At 39.9% G+C, this 24589-nt stretch overlaps 1 protein-coding gene across 8 annotated transcripts in view; it reads right to left on the bottom strand.

Moving 5' to 3' along the window:
- Nucleotides 1-24589, bottom strand: part of UNC5D (unc-5 netrin receptor D) — a 183396-nt gene that overhangs the window by 33709 nt on the left and 125098 nt on the right. For 6 of the 8 annotated variants that reach the window (XR_011136455.1, XM_068920606.1, XM_068920604.1 and 3 more), the window contains 4 exons: nt 23336-23500; nt 9531-9716; nt 5287-5664; nt 951-1035 (listed from right to left, as the gene is read on the bottom strand). Coding sequence is in view for 7 of the 8 variants with exons in the window: in XM_068920606.1 (XP_068776707.1) it covers nt 951-1035; nt 5287-5664; nt 9531-9716; nt 23336-23500 (814 nt within the window). In the remaining variant the exon portion in view is untranslated. The remainder of the gene's footprint in view (nt 1-950; nt 1036-5286; nt 5665-9530; nt 9717-23335; nt 23501-24589) is intronic. The other 2 variants (XM_068920609.1, XM_068920608.1) reach the window with 1 other exon arrangement.

Raw genomic sequence — 24589 nt, 5'->3', positions numbered from 1 at the left:
AAAATAAGTGAATATTTACTTTTTTCCCTCACTTTACAGAATTTAATTTCTTTTAAAAAAAAGGAAAGAAAAATCTCCCTGTTATAATCCGGTCTGGTTTGCTAGCTCTGCTTCTGCCCACAAAAAAAGGTAAAATGATAGGCAAAATTTGCTACTTGTATTTAATTAACCCCTTTTAATTTATTCCTGCAGAACCCTTCTTCTTCCCTGTCTTCACATATCTTCATCTCGAGATAAGAGCAGTATTTCAACCACCACCCTGCTGTCCCACCAGACATAACGTAGAAAAAACTACTCGGAGATCAAAGTGCAGTTTAATTGCCGCTGCTCATCAGCTGTTGCTGGCAAATCCAACTAGGGAACATATTGCAATGGTGACTTATAAAACAAACAAAATTTTAAATAATGGTCTTGCGCACTCCCTTATTCACGTCATCTAGGTTACCAAATGCCCGTCGTAACAACCCTTCCGTACCTACCTCCCATAGGGTCCTTCAAACTGATGACCTAGACAGTAAATTTTAACCTGCGGTCTTGCAGATTATGAGAGTCTCTGGATCTGGAGTTTCCATTAAAGGTAACTGATAAAGAAACCGTATTGTCAGTAAGCTCGTGTGATCTAAGTCTGCAAATCAGAAACGACACGTCACCAACGCTGATGTCAGCACTCTATCATACATCAGCTTCCTTGAGGTATCCCATCCTTAACAGTACTGGCAGTAATTACATGCCACTTCATAGGAGCAGCTCACAACAAGCCTGATGTGTGCGTCATTTATACGGACGTGGCTTATGCCACAACAGCACGGTCACACCAGCAGCAGTGAAGATGGAACGACTCTTGCATAGTCCACTCCCTGAGACAGCATGGTCAAGAAATCAATGAAATGAGACAGCTGAACAGATTTTGGGTGGTATTTTTTATGTGGGTTTTTTTATGTACTTTTTACCTGGACTCCTTTTGACTGATGGCAAGATAGATTTCCCATGAACTCTCTTCAGAGATAGCTCCATGTGGTATCAACAAACTGACTCCTACAAAAGAGCAAAGGCAGAGCTTATCTTTTGGAAAAGTACTGGAGATACAGGAAAAACCTCACAATTGACCTCCCATTTACAGCACCTAGAAGAGCCATCTACCAGAACAGAAGAATGCTCCTCTCAAACAGTGCTTCCAGAATTACACATTATTGATATGATCCGCGTAGTTATTACAATTTCACTCTCTTCCAAAGATACAGATCAAAATGAGGTCCCTCTAGAGCCAGGAACTGCATAAACTCAAATGACTAAAAACTTCTTGCCCCAACAAAGCTTTGAAAGAATGGACTTCCACAGTTTTGTGCCACTGAGTGGCACTGGATTCACAGTCTAGATGTGACTAAAGGCCTTTCTTCTTCCCTAGGTATAGGCAAACTCTTATCGACTTCATCACTTACACAAAAAGGAATAATTTATGGGAACAAAAGGGACCTTCAGTCTTCAGCTCCTTCAGTGAGGCTGCCAGCAGGAACGGTATATAAACACAGCTGTTTTGACTCTCTCCACCCATATAATAAAAGTACTTGCTTCCCTAAACCCTCTCATTTCATCCACTACTGAGCTAAACCTGCATGCAGCCCCAGCCTCACAGGACTGAGAAAGTCTTTGTTCTATATGCAGTCCTCCGAGTTATCCTGTCCCTCTAGGGAATATTCTGTGTCGCGTTTGGACCTACAAGCAATTGTTTGGCAGTCAGAGAATACTGCAATTAAGTTTCAAAGACAAACACGCTATTGCAAAACTCTCAGTAGCCTTTTTCAAGGCGTTGCACAGTGCACAGCGAAGCCGTAGGAGCCCATCTCGAGTTCACACAGAGCTCTCGCTCCTCTGTGGCGAGTACTTTGAAGTAAATCCTTTACATTAGCTAACGGATAAGAGACCACAGCGTACAGCTCTCCTCTTTAATGCATCTTCCTGTTTATGATAAAAAACAAACTGGGTATATTGGGACTGGGGAAAACCTCCTTACCCTCCTTTCATCAGGAGCAGCAACGCTGGAGTACAAAAATATTCAATTAGCTAATTATAATGTCAATGGAAAAAAGGCTTTCATTCCATTACTGACGCCGCCCAGGCAGTACATTTTTCAGCCCGAGATAGGCTGTACAGTTGTGCAGGCCAAGACTCTTTACAAATCAAGCTTATTTGTGTTTCAAATATGGGAACATTTTCAGTAGCAATGCTGAAAAAGTTGTCAGTCTTTTTCATTTGCGCTAAGAATGAGGCGGATGATCACCTATGAGCTTATTATGAATACGACGAGAGAGAGAGAGAGACTCGGCCGTTGTTAACGCTTGTTCGGAGCCTTGTCCGTAAAAATCCTTTACATACTGTTCTTCCATTACTATTAGAGATGAACATTTTCACACTGAAAGCGGGAATCAGTGCTACGATTTCCCACCCTATGAACAGGAAAAAGGTCAATTCTCCTAAGCTTTTGATTAAAATCCACAGATGCTTGGCTTTTATCTGCATTTTGTTTCAGCTCTTCCAAGCATAAGGTCCAGGTAGACACTTATCATTGCCTTCAAATAACCCCCCCTAAATATAGAAAAGTACAGCAAGGTCGGTACCCAGTAGTAAGGTCTTCGCCTAGTCATGGAAGCTGGCTACTTAAAATCTCTGCTCCTTACGGAGTCAACCTGCAACTTGATTAGTGAACACGGAAGTATGGACTTTTTTCTCTCTCCTTCCCCCGTACTTCTCCTCCCCCAAAGCACAAACAAGCGTCTTTCCCTTCTTTCAGGGTAATCAGGAACGTTAAAGCACCAGGCACTGTGCTGCTACACGAGTTACTTTAACCCTAGCTTGTGCATAAATGAATTGTAATTAGCTTTCAACAGTAAGTCCTACTTAATCAAACCAAATTTAAAACGCAGCCTCAGCTTCTAGACCTCAGAGACAGATTGAAATTCTCTCGGCCTCACCTCCATGACCTCTTGCCTTCCAGACCAAAAGTAGGCACATACGCTGAATGACTATATCTAGACATCTGCACCATCAGAAGGGGCGCTTCACTTCATGGAGTAAAACTTACTGTCTACCAGTTTCATGCACGAGGACCCAGAAGATCCTGTGCTCGACGAGTCACTACAACAGGCAGCCTTGATTAAGGAAGAGGGGGAAAAAGAACCGTTACCTTTACGGGCTTCTATCTAATGCAGCAACAGAACAAACTGTCTCGAGTTCTCTACTCAATTTTTCTGTTCCCTTTTCTCCCCATATTAAATACATTAAAAAGCATATGCACCACCTTTGGTAAGTTTTAGGTGAAGCTTTGCCAATTTCCAGAAGGCAGTGAGGGCAAGCCAGTTATAAAAAACGTCATAATCGTCTGCTGACTCTTTTTCACTCTTGCCTTATTTACTGAAATGCCTGTTAGTGACACAGATTTTGTCACCTGCATAGCTCCTTGCTTCACAGGACGTGATCGTTGGTTTAAACTTTTCTTGAACTGCTCTGTCTGTTTACTTCCTCCAAGTCAAATCTGGTAATTCTAAGAACACAAGGAGATTTCATAATAGAGAGATCACCTAACCAAACTGAAACTGAATTTGTATGGAAATCACTCCACCTTTTAGTGCACATAATAACTAGTGAACCCAAGTGATGCGATTTTCCTTTTACTCAACTAGTACAAATTAGAAACGAACAAGGACGCTCTCAACTGGATACCAGTGAAATTAAACTGTTGTATAGCATACTCAGTATGGAAAAACTAGGCATCAAATACTTTGAATATGTCACACTTGCAGAACCTCAGCTAAGTAGTAATACGATGGAACGTCCCTGTAATTTACAACTGACTGGCAATTTTGATCTGACATTAAATGAAGAGAGAGAAATACATAAATTGCATGCAGACCAAGTAAGCGTTTAAATCATCTGATAGATGGGGCTAGCAGTATTTACAGTAGCTAAATATACAGCACGAGGGACGTCTTCATTTATGACTGTTACACAGACTTAGCGCATCGGCCTTTGTAACATTCATTCCTGATCACAAAAAAAGCCTGTGAAAAAATGAATACGTTCTGTATGTTGTGCATGATTGTGTGCTAAATATTATATCCCTCAGGTATATACTTACATCAGTCTTCTCTAAATACAGACCACGGGGTTTTTCTGCTAGCTTTTAAAATCTTGATTTTATCGCACATGAAGGATAAGGCTACGCAGTGTCTTTAAGGCATTCAGTTCAACCAGATAGCACGAGACAAGCCTGAAAGCACTAACCAACTGCAATCAAAGTTGAGTTTACAGGAGACTTTGAATGACAGGTCACAGGAGTCCAAAAGACACCCTTGTCAGTTGGCAGTAGCGGCATCAAGCTGGTTCTGATATATTTGCCGTTTTGCACAAAAAAGCATTCAACAGAAGGAATTTCACTCAGTATGACACAAACATGCTACAGTGCAACCTGCTGCAGAATATGACCTTATTAACATCCTTTATTTGATTCCAATTTGGTTGTCATCTATTTTCTGCCAGTTTAACACACGCAATTACCCAAGTCCAGAATCTCATACTGCTTCACAAAGCTCTGAAGTCACAAAACAAACTTCTCTTCTTAAGCAACGCAAATTCAGCATCTCCGCTGCAGCGTTTCAGCGCATAGCCCGATCTTGAAATGCCAGTTAACTCTGAAGTGCCCTACTATGGGAATCCATCAAGCAAGAATTAAGCTAAAGAAAAAGAAAACGAGAAAGCCACAAGTAAACGCTAACAGAAGCTACGCTGCAGTTTCCATTAAGAGCGGAAGCTGTTCTCCAGAGGCCTCCATTTGTTGTATGCTATAGACTTTTCTTTAATAACGTAGTCAACTCTGACAATGTTAACGCAGTCAGGCACTAATGTATTCAGATTCCCCTTTGAATATGAGCTCGTAATCTAAGATGCTGTTCCAATAACAACCTCCTTCCCGAGGAGCCCTTCTTCTGGATCAGGAACAGAGCAAGCGACAAGCAACTTTGATTAACACGACTTTCATGCCGAAGTCGTCAAGAGAGGCAATAATTCACAACAGTTCAAATAGCCGTAATGCCCATTTACTACTCACCCCAACCTTTGTCCTGACCACCACCATCTATGTAGGCAACAGGCACTATTTACACAACGTGTATGAAGGGAGTCTCTCCCGTCTTCTTTCTCTTTTTCTCATTTTCATAAACTATTACAACCAGGCAAAACCAGTTCCATCTAAACTTATTTTATAGGCTTTGAGTAAGAAAAGGAGCTACCCACCTGTGTTTGGAATCACTAAACGGCCACCCAGGTGTCCAAAAACGGCAGTCGTCTTCAGCCCACTTTTTGTTGAAATAGAAGAAAGGTTCTGAATGTATGTAGCTTTGTTTCTAGCAGGTATTGTGCCAAAGCCCCCGTTATTCCCATGAGGAAAAGTTCCAGAATGTGTCTTTCCAGGATATTCAGCCCTCTCTGTCACCCCTAGGGAAACCATGAATGAACTCTGAACTTTGACTCTGATGTCTGAAAGCGGGTTGAACAGTGAAGACTCTGTCATTAGCTCCTTGTCCATGGGATCCTGCAGGCAGATTGGTCCGCTGTATGTTCTGCTCACTGTCAAGTCAGGCTGTATGGATGAGTTCAAAAGCAGGGAGTTACCTGATGGAATGAAGTGGAGCAGGGAGTTAGCTACTGTTTTATACGGTACATTTTATAATAGTGTGCAGTGGTGCTGAATAAAGCACCTGGATAGCAGGCAAATGGAGAAATGGTATGCATAGGGATGCTTCATCCATTTTATGGAGATCTCCACATAGCAGAAGAGTAGGAATCAGGAATCCTGCACTGTCTTCCTGGCCATGCAGTGATTCCTTTTACAGTCTTGAAACGCAGAAAATCCTTTGACTCTATGTTCTGAAGTCTCATGAGCTAGGTCTACACTGAGAAATGAAAAAACAGCATGCATATGGGCTTAAGCATGCTAAGACCCATGACTCACGATTGCTGTATTTTATGAAAAAGTCGATTTTGGGTAACTGTTAGTAGACTGCATGATTGCATGTCTGCCTTTCTCTGTGCCCCATCTGTCCAGACCGAGTTTCAGTCTGTACTGTGGTACCAAGCACGCTACAGCTAATTCCTCCTTAGTGAGATCTGGAGCTTAAATCACTCTATGCCCAAAGGTTGCCTGCAAATGAACAAACAAATCTGGCCGGGGGGGGAAGAGATCAGACCTGTATTTAACTGTCAGTTGCAGAAAACATTAGATGCATTTGTAAATTCTGTGCAGCACCCAGCTGCACTTTGATTGTCCCATCTGTAAATTGGAGCTAGACATGCTAGCCTTAAGAGATCTGGTCCATGCGCATCTAATACTAACTTGATGATGTACTCAGGACATACTGTAGTCACAAAAAAAAAAAAAAATTGCATTTAGAGGATAAAAGCTCTCCCTGTTCTGTTCTTGGAATGAATTTTGGAAAACTCAATCTGCGCAGTATAAAAGAAAAATATCACAGTCGACGTTGAAAATTTACATCACTGAAGTTTAGAGATGTTAAATCAGAAACTCTTTTCGAAATACAAAAATCTAGTGAGTTAGTTCTCAGTGTTTTCCACATAATCCGTCTGACTTTTTTTCTTCTCGGCTCATGAGGAAGGAAGAAGTCCAAGTCTCAAGGAAGTCCACGCGTGTCTGCATGAATATCACACTACAGGATTCAGTATCGGCCTACTCATTTGGAGTCCACTGAAAGATAACAGCTTTCTCAATTAATCTAATTCATTTATGTAAATCAACTGCATAGCTCCTCCTCCACTTCTGCTCTGCTCTTCCTTTACTTCTATTCTGTTCGGTTTGTACAAAAGCTTAAGTTTAAACAAAGCCATCCACAGAGGCTGTGACATCACTGCAATACTACTTTTTGAAAACGCACTTTGATCCTGTGGTGGCAAGTGCCATCCTTGTTACTTGGATAATGCCTAGTGAAATCAGCGTGAATTCTTCACCCTACTGTTTATTCCCTTTCTGACCTCTGCAACATTTCGTTTTTGACTTGTTCTTCCTGATATTCTCAGAACGCCAAATCACATAGGATCAAGTTCAAAGACAGATGAAACGATGCAACAGATCTAAAGGGTACTTGATCACTTATGTTTTCTACGCTTCAGGCAATTCCAAAGCACGTGAATCCAAGAAGGAACTTCAGCTTTGTTTTTGTATTTTTTTTCCCCGTGTATGCCTTTCTTTTTTTCTTTTCTTTTAATTAAAACCCACTGGGTGAAAACACATCTTCCCGCAGACCTTTTCAGTGAGCTTACACGAAAGGACTGTTTCGTGCCTGAGGGAAACTGGGTTGAATAGAAAGTGGGATAACAGCAATGCAGGAAAGAATGCCAGAGTTATGCTTCTAGGAGCATTTTACAGGAAACACTCTGGAAAAAAAAAGGAGGAGGAATGGATACTTTTAGGCCTGAATTCTTTAGAAAGTTGGGTGATTTTTACTTTCATTTTTAATAAATGTAAGATGAAAGTAGAATTCTGAGAGCTCGCTTTGCAGCCTTTTTTTTTTTTTTTCTTTTTTTTAAAGTTTCAAAGACCCACTTTAAAAATACCTTCGGTAGTTTTGCTCTCAACGTAAAACCGAAAGGGAGATTTTCCAGTTCAGAAGAAACGGACTATATCTGGCTGTTTTGTTCACTGTTGATAGATCAGCATATTTACATGTAAGAGTAAGCTACTGATGGGAAGCGCGGTGGGGGAAGGATCAGCTACCTAGCTACCTTTCAGCAGACTGCTTTCCAGGAGAAGAAAGCCATTCATTCGTTTGTGTCACTCCTCACAGGAATTTAAAAGTAATGATCATATTTGTATCTTTTTAGCCAACAGGATTCTCTAGGAAAAATATAATATTTAGATCCTATTTGCTGATAAAATTCCACCCGCCAGAGAAGTATTCCCTGACTTGGAAAGAATCTTCTTCCCTAACTGAAATTGCTGAGAATGCAAATTACTGAAGAAATGCTTCTAAACAGACAGATTTGGGCACATCACATGAAGCAGCCTGGAGAGTACTGAAGCAAGCAATACTCAGGTCAGAATGATTCTCCAGGCTGCCTACTCTAACTTAAGCTGGCTTCTCAGTAGATGGAACCATTTTATCTAGTGGCCCTGAAGATCCAGCTGAAAAGTGCTCTAGTAGAATTATCCAGAGGCCTCGTTGTCTACTGCGCTTCTAATCTCGTGTGGGAAGTGAAACTACTGTCCTTATGTCAGTATTGTGCTCTCTTAGCAAACTGAACAGAGAACTGGCCTCTCCTCTTCATGGCAGCTGAATTGTTTAGTCTACAAATACTCGTGCATAAAAAACCCATGGACAGAGCACCCAAAGTAGCTGAAACTGGACTAAGAGGAATTGCCTGTCTCAGCACTAAATCAAAGAAATTTCCCAGCACCAAAACGAGACTTTCAGGCCAAACCGATCAAAGGAAAAGGTTACTATTTGAGCCAGTCGCTGAGATTTATGAGACTCTAATTTAAGGCCTGAATATTGAAATGAATGAGTAAACATCCTTCAAACCTCCTAGTCTACCAAGCCACTCTTCCAATTTCTTGCCATTTATGCTTCATGAGGAACGTCTCTCAGAAAATAATCATAAAAAACAAACCAAAAAAACAACTCTGCAACATATTTCATTTTCCTGAAGACAGAAGAAACAGGGGGATACTTCACACCCCACCAACACACCCACCCACCCACAATAAGGCAGGCATCTATGTTGGAATGTCAGTACAGAAATAAATAAATATACTCTTTTAAAAAGTAATCACCATTTTGATTCAAAAAAAAAAAAAAACCCACGCTTCTTGGCCAAAGGACATATTATTCCAGAAAACATGTGAGTGCTGCTTTTAGTAAAAGGTTTTAGTTCTTCCATATTTTACTGTATCAGTGACTTTCTGAAGTCTTAAAAAAAACACGCGCGCAGGCACACACACACACGGAGAATCAATACGTGTTAACACACATTTATCTTGTTCTGTTCTAGAGACCTCAGAGTATGGATGTCTGCATGCAAAGAACAGGTTATAAAGTACTGAAAGGGGGACTGCTCAAATTAACACATAAAAAATCTGATCACTTTTAATGAAGAAAATAAGAGATAGATAACTGAGTAGGAAGGCACTACAGACAGATGCTGGGTTTTTTTTTGTTTTTTAAGCCACAAACGCCATGTCAGAATCTAGTGGCAGTATTTCTGTAGCGCTAAAGGGAGAAAGCGCAGTCAACAGCGGTTATTTATTTGTCCAAGTTCCCGGGAGAAATCAGTAGCAGAGAGAGAGGAAAAGACATCACAGTTCTAACAGCCAGATCCCGTTCCTTGTATTTAAGCCACCCTCACCCAGCTCCGGACCAGCCTGCTTAGCATTAAGCTAGGCTATCCCCCTCAACAGCCAGTCACTGTATATGAGCTTAGTATCTCTTTGCGGTAGGAGCTCCGGAGAAAAGAAAATGAACACTAACCTTGTCTGACTGTTTTAAAATTAAATGTCTGGAAGCCTCCTGTCAGCGCAGATGAATCAATCACATCCACGCCGTACTCGCTCTGACTCCGTCTGTAAAGGGTAACACCAACCACCAGCACAGCTACAGCAATGACTGCTGCTCCCAGGCCAGAGTATAAGGCAATGTCGCTGGCATTCTCAATATCTGAAAGGAGAGAAAGCAGGTTACCACGTCAGCAACGCTCACGAAAACGCCCTGACTGAAGACCATGAGCAAAGGGATTATATGAGGCCACAGACACGTGGCCAAGGAGGTACAGCGTGGGGTATAAGTGTGGAGCAGATCACAGCAGGATAGCAGTGCACAAAAGAACACAGAAAAGCAAGCATTTGAAAGCATGAGAAAATTTTCCTAATGCACCATTCCATACAGGTGAGGTCACATTGCTTTAGGGATTGCATCATAGTAGTTGCCGGTTTTTAAAAAATGGGATAGTTCGGCTTGTAGCAATCAATGCAGAGTCAAAAGCAAAGAGCTTACTACTAAACAGCCTTGCCTCTATCAGCACACACCGCTAGCCTGGGCTCCTTGCTGGGGCTACGCCATCATCTCTCATTCCAGCCCAGTGGAGATCATTAAGAAACGGTAACGCAATCCTTAAATGAGAGGACGTAGAACAAACGCAGCTACAGAGGGCTGCCGTTAAGTATCAGCATGACTCTCATCTACTGCTAGCTTCCAGGGAAAGTTTTAGATTTGAGTTCTAGAGCTAATGCAGGAGGTTATGAATCCTCTGAAAAAAAGGACTTCTTCATTAATCTTAGGGAAGACTTCTCCTACTCCCCCCAGGCCCTTCTCCAAACTTTATTCTCTGTGTGAGCTTTATTAGGAGAAGGAGCAGCCCGTCCTTTCAAAGCTCACAGAGCAGCTGAAGAAATCCTGCAGATCAGAAGGGTTCAGAAAAGCTCATTTTCTTGGCTAGCCAGTTTCATACGTAAACTAAACGTCCAACAGCTAACAACAAAAGCAGCTGAACTTCCTGGGAAGGCACAGCCAGCTGCAAACGCAATAGCTGAGTACTGACTGTTCTCTAACGTAAGTGAAACTGCCGTATGAGTTGAAGCAGCAAGCAAACTGAGCAGGAAAACACTGCTTTAAGTAGGCTGAGGCACATGGGATAGCTGCTACGAATAGGGCAACGTGAGTAACTTGATGTCTTTAGTTAGGCAGTTGAACCAAAAGTAAAATAAATAGCTTGGATCAAGCTTCATTAATGGAAAACTCTTCTTCCTTCCTTATTCTCAACCATTTAGTATTAGAATAATACCATAAATATCCCATTCAACCCCAAATAAACATTTTGAAATCAGCTTTACTAGCACCACCTATTCAGCCTTGAAAATACTTCTGCAGCTGTTGAATTTTCAAATAATCACACTTTGAAAAAAGCTTCAGTTTTTATCACGTTTACAACTTGCTGAAAAACAAAACCAAAAAACTCACCGAGGTCTAGGTTCTGTGCAAATACCCTTTCAGAACAAAATCCTCTTCTGCGGCATGTCATGACAAGTACTCATTACTGAATAAACAGAACTTCTTGCAAATAAATAGATTTTATCCAAATTCTGAGAAAACTACAATTCCCACTCATTTCTACCAGAACAGAATTTTTAATAACACTTGCTACAAATCCTTTTTTCCATTTTTCCTATGACATGCAAAATACTGTGAACAGAATTTTGAACGGTTTAGGTTTAAAGCCCGGAATTCTAGAAAATAAGCTGCTAAACTGGTTTAAAAATGTACCGGCTAACAAAGGGAGAGGTCCATATTCTCATCCCCCAGTTGGAAAGTGCAAATGCAGTGAGAGAAATGATTTCAAAAGGTCACAAAGGAAGACTCAGGAAATGGCTCAAACCAAACCGAAACTACCTGAATCCCAACCCAGTGTCTTAATCACAGAGCTAACTCTTTTACCTCCATTTCAATTCTCTTTCTACATGTGATACTAGGGAAGTACAGAAACCAATTACGTTTCTATTTCTTCTAATTTCTATACTCCAAGCTATTTTGTTGTTACAGGGAACTATGAAGCTCTATTGCCGAGTCGATTTTTGTGGGCAATTAGTACGACGAAATAAGCCAAGAGAAGGGGTGCTACATATATCCAGTGAAAGAAGAAACCTGATACCAAGTAGGTTCTTCTCCTTTCTTCCTTTCCAGAGGACAGGTAGTTATTTCACCATATAACTTCCTGAAGTTTTCCATCCTGATCCTAACTTCCGAACAGAAAAACGCTGAAAATTTGAATTGTCTCCTTCACCTCCTTGGGGTAATACATTATAAAGTCTGAAACATGCATAAATAACCTATCAGTAAAAAATTACTGTCACCATAACGACCATGGGTAAAAAATACATGATCTGAGATCTTATCTTCCACCATCAAAGACTGAGAAAATACAACGCACTTCAAGTTCTCACACTTGATTAATAGTGATTTATCCTTCTAAATCTACACAGTTTAGCTATCATTTTCAATTGCTTCAGATGTTACAAAATGTGTTAGACTCCTATAAACTGCACAAGACTGTCATACACGAGTTGAAGGTGAAAGCAACAATATGTAATTTAAGAAAAAAATGAATAGTTTGACTCAAGCAAAATTTTTCTGATGATGCAAGAATTGAATTTTCAGGAAATTCTTTTAACTATCTTAAAGAGCTGAACTTGATCGTTTTCTATAAATGGTATGATTAAAAACTCATATAGTCTTCTCTGACGTTCCTTAACTTTAAAAAGGTGTTCACTGCTCTGTTTCATAGGAATCCTGAAAGAGTTATTCAAGTGTTAACGTTAACTATTCCTTAGGCAGGGGAAGAAAAACCCACAACCCCAAAGTAATTAAGAGTTCAGGGGAAATAAAAATTTTTGAAATCCATCAGAATCCAGCAGAACTTTAAAATAGCCTCATCTTAAACGAGTAAACCAAGAGTGACACGCTATTCCTTCTAACTGGTCCCAGGGAATACAGCTGCTTAAGAAAAGTGACTTTCCTTTCTCTTTAGGACATTGTTATTACTTCTTTGGAAACAAACAGTAATTTTAAAGTAACTTGAATTCTCTATACAAAGCTAGGAGGAGGAAGAGATGACTTTTCCTTTGGAGACCAGAAATTACAAGAAAAAAAGAAAACACGGAAAATTTGAGGTACAGGATAATTTTTATGTTTTTCCTTTTTCTCAGAAAGGAGTAAAGTGAAAAACAAACAGAAAAAGAAAACATTCACACTCAACCAATTACTATTTAATGAACTGCATCCTCCCAACCCAGAGGAGGTAGTGACTCTCATAGGGTTTTTTTTTTTTTTTCCTCTCCACGTTTCAGATACGGGGTATATGTTTGTTGTAATTGTAGCCTATGTTTCACTCCATCTCCTGACACTGTTGCACAACGTTTACTGAAAGCACATTTGATGGTAATGAAGTTTCTATTAACTATGATTAAGTTTCATAAAGCACCTGAAGATAATTTAAGATGTGCAGGAGCAGAAAATGAAACATTTGGTTTAGTACATTAGGAAACGTAATTGATTAAATTATCTCATTTACAATAAGTGCTTTCCAGGAGCTACGCAGGGCATACGTTTCCCCCAGTCTCCCATCAGAGTTTGCTACGAGACAGAAAAGATTTTTCTAGCTTCCCTTCCTCCCCCAATTTCCATCTCTCTGACTTCTGGTACCCCTTAGCAAAACTTGGAAGTCCATTTCTTCATATAGCCATTCTTAGACAACACAGAAGTCCCAAGAGATACGATGATATGCGACCAAAAGCCAGGGAATTGTGAGTAAGACTGTTTAGTAGAACAGGTTGTTTCTCAATTATCTTCATAATTGACTTTGATTTTGCATCAATGATGATTCATGTAGTCTTAAAACTCAGCTCCTGTTTCACAGAATAGCAATAAGCTATATTATATCCTTCTGACTTCACGGCTTAAAGAAACTCTTTCAATTCTCCTAGGAACCTTGCGTGTTAAAATCAATTCCATCACCGTTTCTTTTTTAAGAAAGCGGGAATTAAAGCACTTGGATTGATGACCGTTCAAGGTCCTGCAATTAAACAGGAACTGCACAGATAAACAAAAACGTATCAATTGCCTGAGCTAAGTTATGACACAGACCAACGATACGCGACCAGCAGGAGACGATTCCAGTGCGACAAAAGCGACACAAAATCAAAAAGGCTGAGGCAGCCAAGCCAACCGCAGCCCGTTTTTGAGCTACCTAAATTTGATTTTGAGCATCCACTGAAACGCTTCAGAATTGGAAAAGGTGAGGGTGAAATACTGTCACGGGAGCTCCTTACACATTCCAAACTACATACTAGGCCACACTGGGTGGTTATGATAGACCCTACTTAACACCAGCAACGTTAAGAGCTGAGAGCTAACAGCCAAAACACCTTTCATCCACCCTGAGTTGCAGCCATCTCAACTGCGCGCTCCTCTAGAATTATAACTTTTATTGCATCACGTTTTTGCTGCAATTTAGTTATGTTCCTGACCCGTGAAGTCCTCTGTGGATAACACGGATTTGAACTTGAATGGTTCCTTTCAAACTCTTGCTTTATCAGAAAGAATACTCCGGGATCTGAAAGCCAAACAGGCATCTTTTGATCCATAGGACCTGCTGTTTTGACAGCAGCAGCATGTGAGCCCTGAAAAAATATAGTTGAGGTGAGGCTTTCTCAAGGTTTTCTAAGCATTTAGGGCCTAGGTTTCATAAAATTTCAAATAACCCAAGCACCCTGTGCCCTTCTAACCCTGGAGGAATTCTCAGGCTTAAAGGGAAACAGAGAATCTTTTTTTCAAAGACGATCAAAGCAACTGTATTCATTATGTCTCACAACAGAGGCAGATTCTTGTCAGGCCAAAAATATGTTTATAAATCTCTTTGTCAAAATTCAAAGAAAAACCAAATTGAAAATTAAGCAGTCCTCAAACGTCCTCAAAATTTTATGTAGGGTTTAATCAAGAGAAAAGCAGTGTCTCAGCTTTACAACAGATAGGTCTCATGGAAATTGTGGTTTTGATGAGAAGTGAAGTGTGCAAGGTTTTTTTTTTTTTTTTTTTTTTTAATGATGAAGTGTTTCAGTTAGTCAATTTACTTCAAATATGCCACTCTTACTAACTAAAATTCCCCTGAAATCAACGGAAGACTGAGAAATGCAAAGATTGCACGACAGAACCCCGAAAAAGCAGTACGTAAGTGTCACACAGGGTAAGGCATATAGAGAGTCTTTACCAGGCAACTAATTAAGGCCGAAGTGAGCTGACCAAGATGAGACACAGAGCCAGGAGCAGAACCAGGTTTGAACCAGGGCCGCCAAACTCCTGTATTCTTAGCAGCACTCAAGAGATCAATTTCAAGATAAGCATTCCTGTAGAATGAGCTCCCAGTCAGACGCACAATTACTGAAGAACGGTCTCATTTTTTATTTTTCGTCTAAAAACCTACGATCACAAAGTCACTACGATGACGCTTTCAGTAGATTCAAAAGCCTTTCATAAAACCTTCGGTTTTACTTAGCTTCTAAACGAATAAAACATTTACAGGGAAGAAGAGAAAAATCATATTTACAAGAGAAGAAAATAACTTACTTGGGAAATTTATTTCATGAAGAGGTTTTTTATCTAAAAGAGAGAGAGAAGGGGAGGAGAGGGGGAGAGAGAAAGTTGCACTTAATAAGTTTACATGGAGCATATTTATTTCCTATATTGCTCCTGTCTAGTTCTATAAATGAAAAATTTTCTCCCTGTTTGCTGACAACATGAATATTTTAGGCTTTCCATATTTTTTCCCTTCCTTTCTTTTTTTTTTTTTTTAAATCCCTTTCAGGATATTTCTTTACAGTCATTTCTCACTTGGTTAGTTCGAGTATTTGTTAGCTTTCTTTGTTGCTCTTATTTGTAACACATATCTCAGCAGCAAGGAAGTTCAATACTTTGGAGTGTATCTCTTGGCAAACAAAGTTCACAAGGAATTAATTCTATAGATGTTTGATTCAAGGACAATTTAGTGACGTGTTTACAGAAACAAATATTTATAAATATCCATATGTATAATGTGGACACATTTATGTATCTAAACATACACAAATGACATCTACGTGTAGATAAAGAATATACTGAATGAATATACTACTCATACATATGCAAATATATTAATTACAATGCAGATTTTATATATTCGTGCATCTCTGAAAAATGAGGCTTCTCTCTCCCTCCCTCCCAATAAGCATTTGAGCTGTCCTTTATAATCTCTACCTGATAAAGAAATCTTTAGATAACCTGAGACCAGGCTTGTACAATGCCCACAGGAATACAGACTCTACAGGTGTCCATGGCATCATACCAAAACCTATTGGGCATGCCAGTCCCAACATGGTGGTCCCGGGAGCACGCTCTCCACGTTCGCGAGGTCACTGCTTATAAATTTATACTCTGCAGGGGGTCATTGCCAGCACTGTCTCAAGGCTCTGCGTGCTCTATAAAACAGAGTCTTAGGATCAGTTCTACCACCCCTTAATTCCTTGGACAGTCTGTCTAACTTAAGGAACTATTCCAGTAACTTCTGTTGATAGGCTGCCTGAAGAAAAAAAACAAAAAATCACAACAGAAAACTAACCTGTACAGATTACTGTTATAAAATCTTACTGGAGTCTATCAGAATTGTAGTTTTGAAATAATTAAATAGAATAAAATAAAGGATATAAATCTTCATACAGATAAGGCTGTATTCATTTTGTAGGTGCTCTGCCTTGCAAGAAACTCCCTCTGTGACTGAGCTATTTCACAATTCACCTTTTGGATTTGTTTCCTTCCTACAAAGGATCTGGTACAGATCACTACTAGAGGTAGGTTATTGCCATAATCATTCAAAGACTGTAACTGCAATCCTATGACCTACAGTGGGAATTAGGAGGCTTACAGGAAACCACAGTAACATACAACATGTTCAACTCAGTGTTTTGGTCCATGGTAATATAAGCATGAGATGTCTTCTCTACTCAACCCAAAGCTTCTTGGGTATTGGCCTTGCCAAAAAGCTTTTTCTTTTTTTTTTTTTCTTCCCTCTGAGGTTTTTTGATAGGAAGTGGAGTATGCAAACACTGAATGAACAGCAGCAGCTCTGAACTTTCCAATGGAAATAAAACATTTGTGTGCTGTTGACACAGACCGTTGTCTCCAGAAAACTACAACAGGAATGAAATGAGTTTGCCATTATAAACTGATGAGACTGCTAGATACAGAACGCCTCTTGGCAATATTCGGTATGGGGGCTGGTTGAAAAAAAGGAAAAACAAATTTTCTGATTTATGATGCATTAGTAGAAGGATCCTTGTGGGTCATCTGCTTATAGCCTACATGGTTCTTTCCTTTTCTGGGCACCGGGAAAAGAAATCAGTAATTTTACAAGTTAATTATAACTTTAAAGCAAATAGAAAAAAACCTAAAATAAAAAACCCTAAAAAACACCCCACTCACTCTTTTATTAAGCAAAGAAAATGCTTTCACCCTCTCTAGATAGAACGGGAGGGGGAGAAAGACAGGAAGAAATCCACCATGGAAAGCTATACAACTGAGAGTACTTGTATGGAATAAACAATGAAATAACATATACGCAAGAAACTAATAAAATATTAGGACTGTCCTTAATGACAGTGACCTTTTCTTTCAGTTCCCCCGCCCCCCCCTCAGTTTTTTCCCCCTGTTTTTTTCCCAGCTTAGCAGGCCTGGCAATCTTTGACGTTTATGTAAAACAAAAATACTACTGTCCTTATCCTCCATGTAATCTAGATCTATTCAACTGCTGCAGGCCAAAACAGCTCCCCAATTTTTAATGGCAACGGAAGAACGCCTGTAATATTGTGTCTATAGTAAAATACAGTAAAATAAAGTAAAAATGGGCAAGAAGCTTAGGAACAAGCTAGGAACTAATCTGTATTTAGTGGGTTTACAACTTCATTTGCTCCTGGTGAACTCAAGTCTCGTTTTAAAGGTAACTTCGTGAATGCAGCACCTATGACTCAGATATGTTTCTAATCTAAAGTAACACTGACCTGGTCTATTTTTCTGAGTCCTTCCAATTTATTTTGCATGTATTTGCCATAAATGTGTTTTTTTACAGTACATTCTACAATGGAAAACTTTTTAATTTTTTTTATTATTCGACTGTGTGACTGACAAGTCTGTGAATGTAGCAGTAACATCACCCCACGTGGTGTACAGCTCTCTGGCTCTATGTTCTGTAAGGCACCTTGCTAGCAACATTTGCTGAGATATCTAGCAGTGGAGATTAGTCCAAGCTTCTGTGGGTTTACTTGAAGAAACACAGCACGTGTTTCAAGCCATGCATTTCTGGCATCTTATGTTCTCAACTTTGCTTTCCTAAGATTTCTTATTTGTTAGCCAGAGAAACGTTTCATTTCTATTTCTGCCTCGTGAAAGGAACAAAGTTCACAAGTTCTGCCTCAGATAAAAAACCTGCAAGAGATTAGTTTTCTGTAGCACAGGACTGCATTGGCTTCACATTTCCCCACAGGATGAAAAGCAAAGCTAGAAAAACACATAGTGCAACATGAACACCAGGAAGAGAGAAAACAAAAGGATAATTGCATCAATTCCTATCACCTGAGAAAGCAATTGCGATCCTAAAAATAATTTGACGTAACTACCCACATACATACACTGCAACCAATAAAGGAGCAACAGTATGCAACTCCAATATGAAGGAAACAAGAGACGCTTGATACTTCAATCTAATTGAACGCATATTGAAATTCAGCTTTCAGAACCAACACATCCTCCCTAGCACTATTCATCACAGCCAAAGAAATTTAAAAAGCTCATTTAGAACATAAAGCATACATGGGCCAGAGCTGATGTCACTTCCATTTGTTATCTAGAGTGACAGCTTTTACATCAGCGGGCTTTAGCTTCCTTTCTTACAAGTTAGCTCACTCAGACTCTGTGAAGTACCGTTATACGTAAAGGATAATAATACTGAGAACATAGTCAACTCCAGATTATGCTGGGGTAACTTTTTCCCACAAAACACGTGAAGATCAGTTTTTGATCCTAACGTTAGGTGAAAAATTGCTGGTGTGTGCAGCTAAGAGGTATCCTCAGATATATTTGCCTTTGAATTAATTTTAGAGTACCGTTGCTAGTTCACAGTTTCCATAGCTCCCTTCTCGTCTTGTAAAAGGAGTACAAATATCTGACACAATGAAGATTTCTGAATGGGAAATCCATCAGCAGCACATTTTTTTTTCCAGGCTTGGTATTCGACACAGATTCGGGATTTTCTGGTTTTTATTTTCTCCTCAGGCTAGGTATTCAGCACAGGCTTAGAATTTAATTTTGTTGACTTTAAATACTATTGCTTTGATGGTAACGCATGCATCCCTAGCGGCCTTAAATTTTAAACGGCTTTTCATTTAAATCATAAAACTTTGCTTTTTACTTTTTGTGCCTTTGTGAAGTCATTTTCAACATTCAAGTTATATTTCACAGACTTTGTTTACATTAGTTTTCACTTCCTTATGCTTCTTTAGAAAAATGAAGTAGAAACGGATCTTGTTTTTCACTGCTGGCAGGTGATTAAATCTCTACGTAATTTATTTGTCTCTTTAAAAATCCTTTTTGTTTCCATCATCACCCAGTTATTCAATTTTAATACTTTGTGCATAGTATATTAAGGACATTTTAAGTCCCACGGGTAGAAAAGGGAATTGCTTCTGAGAGAGAAAGCTGCTGCTATGCTCCAAACACTTGTCCTAGGACATACACTGTTTACTTCACTTCCGGTTGCACATGTTCGTGCAACATGTTTTTGTTTCTGAACCTGCCTCTACAGGGAGAGTCTAAATGCCATGGCAAACAAAAAATTAAGTTCTGAAAAACACAGTAATGCCATCCTACGCTGGATCAGTTGATGTCATCTTGTTGGGACATTTTGCTTTTTAGTGCAATGTCACTAGGAAGGTAAGCTTGTCGGTCTTTAATAATCTCTTTTGCACTGGTGGCTGTGCAAACATACACCAGAGGCATGGTACTGATTCAAGGAGCTTGCATTTATGCAAAACATACAGCAGAAGGAAAATAACAGCTATTAAAAAAAAAAAAGAGGTAATTATTAAAACAAAGTATTGCCATGTTATAACTCGTCCCATAATCCATCTGCCAAATAGGATGAAATAACTGAAAAAATAAATACGTTGGCTGCACTATACCTTTATCTCTAATCAGTGATGTGTGTATCTTAGGGCGCGTCACTTTGGTTTTTTGTTTGTTTTTTAAACTTCGTTTTCTGACAAGGAAGATGAATTAGCAACAGGTTCCTTATAGCCTGAAGTTTTTCAGCTCCTGGTGGTTTTACTTTAGATCTTTGCAGGACCAAAAGCACTGGCCCCTTCAGAAGGCAGCCAAAGCTACTACAGGCAAAAGCCAACCCTTTACTTCTTTCCTACCACCATCTGAGATTAACTGAAAGGTTCATACCAACTGAAATCCTAGCCTCTTTCTGCTGATGGGACTTGGCACACAAACTTCTCACTAAAGCTACAGGCCATACAGATTGAGATCCTGAATGCCTTATTCAGAGTTCAGCAGTGGTAGCCTGTACTGGGACTAAAAGTTTGCTCATTAAGAGAAAGCAGAGTCATTTACAAAGCATGCTTTCCATTACGGCACAAAACACTGCATGAATATACCTAAGTGTACATGGTTCATGCCTCAGAACTTGACCAGGCAGTTTCCGTATTTCTTATTATGAAAAACAGCCTTTTTCTAAGTGCATCTTCAACCAGCGTTCATAAGGCTTGAGTTTAGGGAACACGGACATACCTAAAAATAGAACACTGCACTGGTAGCACGTTTGCAGACAGAACTCCATACACCCAGTCCGTTTTTCTCTATCTGCAGTAACGTGGATAAAGAGATTTTAGTTGTCCAACACCTGAAATCTTTGTTCATACAAATAGCTTCAGAGGGCTTTACCCCAGAACAGTTCCTGAAAATTCACTCCTGCAATCAAAATTAAGTATCAAACGTAGTCCTCATGAGACAGCTGGCTAGCACGGTGCTAACCTTCTGCACTTCCGTGACATCCGAGACCGACTCATACCGATATTAAAGTGATAATTCACTACAGAACAGAGTGTGACAGGGGCATTCTAAAATCTGCCTATTGATGGCATCTAGATGAACTCCTCAGAAACAAGAGCGCCTAAGAAAGGAGAAATTGAGAGCCAGGAGACAGCTAGAAAACCACCACCAAAAGCCTGTCAGATGCAACATCTTATTCTTGATAAAGCAACGCTCAGAGGTCCGATCTGTACTTGATACCGGCTGTGCTACAAGCACTTGGGGAGTTTCGGAGACTGCCCCCATGGAATAAAGCTATTGCCAGCAAGTAAAATTAGTTTCTCCAAAACGTGTATCATCAATCTCAGTGCTTAATAAAAATAGTTTTTCCCCAAGCCACAAGCTGCTTTCAAGACTACCAAGATAAACCTAGGAACCTTTGTTCTCCTACCTCTAAACCATAAGCACAGCTGGAAGATGACACACGGGACTGACATTAACTACACAGTATAAGAAGATGCTATCCCCAAAGTAGGGCACGTAGTCTTTACCACCCTGCAGTATCATTAGGTCTCCTCTCGGAAGCAGTGACCTGAATAGGAGGGCCACCTTTTAGTAACTCTGATGAAACTCATGACTGTCACAAACAACGATGAGCATACAGATATCAGCTGCATCTTTTCATGCCCCTTTCAATGCATCTTACTGACAATTTTCCAATGGATATGCTAATCTGCACACATGAAAGGATTCTGGATTTAACAAGCCATCTGCAGGGAAGGGTATTCATTTAACGTACAGGAAGGAGAAAGACCTCAGAAAGCATCTTACTGTTTTGGTCCTCAAAGGCTGGATGAATGGCAACGCATACGTGTTTTCACTAGTTGTTCTTTTTTAAAGACACAGGGAAGGAAGAAAATTTAAATTTCATTCATGTCCTCTTAAAAATAAAGCTTGACTGTGTAACGCCTTGGAGCTGGAGAGCTGTTCTGTAATCCTGGAAACTTTAAGGAGTTAAGAGACATACACAGCAAGACTGAGGATAATTCCCCCCCCCCCCCCCCAAGAACAAATAAAATCTTATTTAAAGTCTCAGCTGAGCTATACATATTTCTAAAGTTTATGTCATTATACAGAATGCTAGCTGCCAATAAGAAAATTATTAAAATCTTTGGACAAAAGAGGGAGTTCTTTTTGTTTAGGAATTTGTTTTCTTCTCCTCGTCGTATGTACTTCAACGAAGAACTGGCTGGGCACAATTGTTTCTTTTTCTCCAAAACTGCCAACTAATATTAGGAAGGGACACATAGAGGAAGGTTATAGGCACTTATACTAGTGTGAGCACGCACGTGATGGGTCATGGTTAGGAACACGAGGCAAGCTTAGGCCTTACAGCCACATTCTTTCCACTGCATGCATCATTGCCTGTGAAGGAAATGGCTGCTAGCAATAATTTAAACCCCTACATATGTGAGGAGGAAAAAAAAAAAAAAAAAAACAAACAGCTTGTAACTGCTTAACGTCATGGGGAATCAGAAAAGCTACTGCCAGTTCTCTGGGAAGCCTACAAATCTGTAAGTCATGGAAACGATCAGTATTCCTTACTCTGTACCCAGGTGTAACTTTAGGGCTCATTAAGAATAGGAGCCCTTTCATAATTAATAGCAATAGATGTATACATCTCAAGCACTTATCTAAAAACACCCAGGTAATCAAGTGGCCATTTGTAGACCTAGAACCCAAGTCTCTTGATTCCCACTGTAGCATCTTCACTAGAGTTTGCTTCTGTGCCACACAGGATAGACTGGACTCTGACCTCAGTATGTTAAGATCAAGAAGAAAGGGTAATGCAGTGCCTTGGAAACAAAGAAAGGGGAGCATTTCAAAATAAAATTAAAAAAAAAAAAAAAAGGCTATTTTCAGTTTCTTTGTTTCACCCTACCATTCCTCATTGTTCCCATGGCTGCCATTTCATTAGAAAGCAATGAGGTGAAGTATTACTTCATGGAGATGGAGCAGCATTTAGTGTAGGAACACACTTGTTCATGTCTCATTTGTTTCAAGAATATGCAGCTGTCCCTGGGTGTTCTTGTTCTGCAAGAAATATCTACGCCGATATTTCAGCTGCAGGGCTCATTTTCTTGGCTCCTTAGTTGTTTGTTGACAGTAGCAACAACTACATGCCAGATTCTTTCCAGACGTTTAAGGGCAAATCCTTTCACAGGGAACTCACAGTGAAGAAAATTTGCTTTTAACCTCTGTGTTAAAGGCAACAAACTGAAGTAAACTTTGACCTTAAATAGCTCTTGCACCAACTGTATTTATGTTGGTGCTTCGCCCATTTACTTGCAAGAAAAGGTAGAAGGCTAAGCAGTACTGTGAAATATGTTGTAGCAGGTGGTCATAATTACACATTGCAAAAACCTTCATTTCAATTTTTAGAATCGCCTGGTAACAAATAGGTGAAGTATGTGCTACATGATTCCAGTGACACAGAAACCACTGTGGATTTCAAACTGCAAATATGCAGCTCTCTAAAAACATAACATGTTTTTTCATAGTAATATTTCAGCCACAGGAGTTCTACTGACATGGATGCGAGGCAGGTATGCTATACTACCAATTCTAGGCGAGCCTCCCACATTCCCTTCAGCACAAATCGTTAAACGCACCTTGTATGCAAAGTCCTTCAGTGCAATTCTCTGACTCTTGGCTCAAGCCCTCGCAATACTTCCCTCCGTTTCTTGGAGGTGGAGCAACACATTCCCGAACTCTCAAGTGCTCACATTCTGGGCTGCAAACAGACCATTCACTCCACACCTCCCAGTTTCCATCCACTGAATGAGGAGAGAGGAAAGAAAAAAAACAAACATCACTGCAGGTCAAATGTAGTTCAGAGATCCTACCAAGAAAACTTGCTTCCTATCTCTCCTCAGGTCACAGCAGGTAAAACATACAGTGTAAGTCACGAGAGACATAGATAAAGCCTCATGAGGTGTAAGTTATTAGAATGCTACCACCTCAAGTGTGGAATACACAAGTTTTTTTTTTAAATAGCACCACTATCCAGCACTGCCAATGTTGTCAATTAAAATCGCAGGAGGAGACGTTTCTTTGCCACATTGCTATTAGCTTATAACGTTTCAGAAAAAAAAATCTAGCTTAAAACAGGTTGATGTACAGAAGCCACACGTTCCCCTACCACAAAAGCGATGCTGACATTTACAAAAAGAGCATAGCTGGCCTCGTAGGCCTCTGGCTCACGCTCTGAGCAAGACAATGGATCAGTATGTGTTTTTGCTATCTCATTTACAGCTGCCTCTGACACTGTCCCAAATGAAAAGGGAGTCCCCAGTCCCCATCTTCTCATACGTAAACCAAATTGAAGAGAAGTCAAATGAACACAGAAACTAATATAAATAATACTAAAGTCTTTAAATTCAAGTTCAAGATGTGTTTTATCTAAAAAGTCATAAAGGCTAGAAGAGAGATTTACCAGAATCCAAGTAGGTTAGGCTCTGACCCCAAGCAAACAGTCACGTGCACAATCCCACTAACTCTCTCTAGCTGTACATGTGAAACACCAACTTCCAAATCAACTAAAGGAGGTTTAAGGTGAACAAATGAGATGTACAGCGTCCAGGGATGTAACCGTGCTCTATGTATAACGTAAGCTCAATTTAGAAAGATTAATATATTTAAAAACAAACATTTGCAAACCAAATAATCATTTTAAATGAAGTCCTGAGCTCAGGTTTGTGTGTGTCTCTTTCTAGCATTACCCACGTCACCATAAACAACCTCAAGAATGGGTTCAAATTCCCAATGTGAAGTCTAGTCACTCCTTGAAACTAAGCGTCTTCCCTCCTTTTCCTATCCATCCACCCCCTTACATGATTCTTTATATTGAACCAGTTGCTGTTTTG

Source organism: Struthio camelus, chromosome 27 (assembly GCF_040807025.1).
Source record: "Struthio camelus isolate bStrCam1 chromosome 27, bStrCam1.hap1, whole genome shotgun sequence".
NCBI classification, from domain to species: domain Eukaryota; kingdom Metazoa; phylum Chordata; class Aves; order Struthioniformes; family Struthionidae; genus Struthio; species Struthio camelus.
This window is presented reverse-complemented; position numbering and strand designations above follow the sequence as displayed.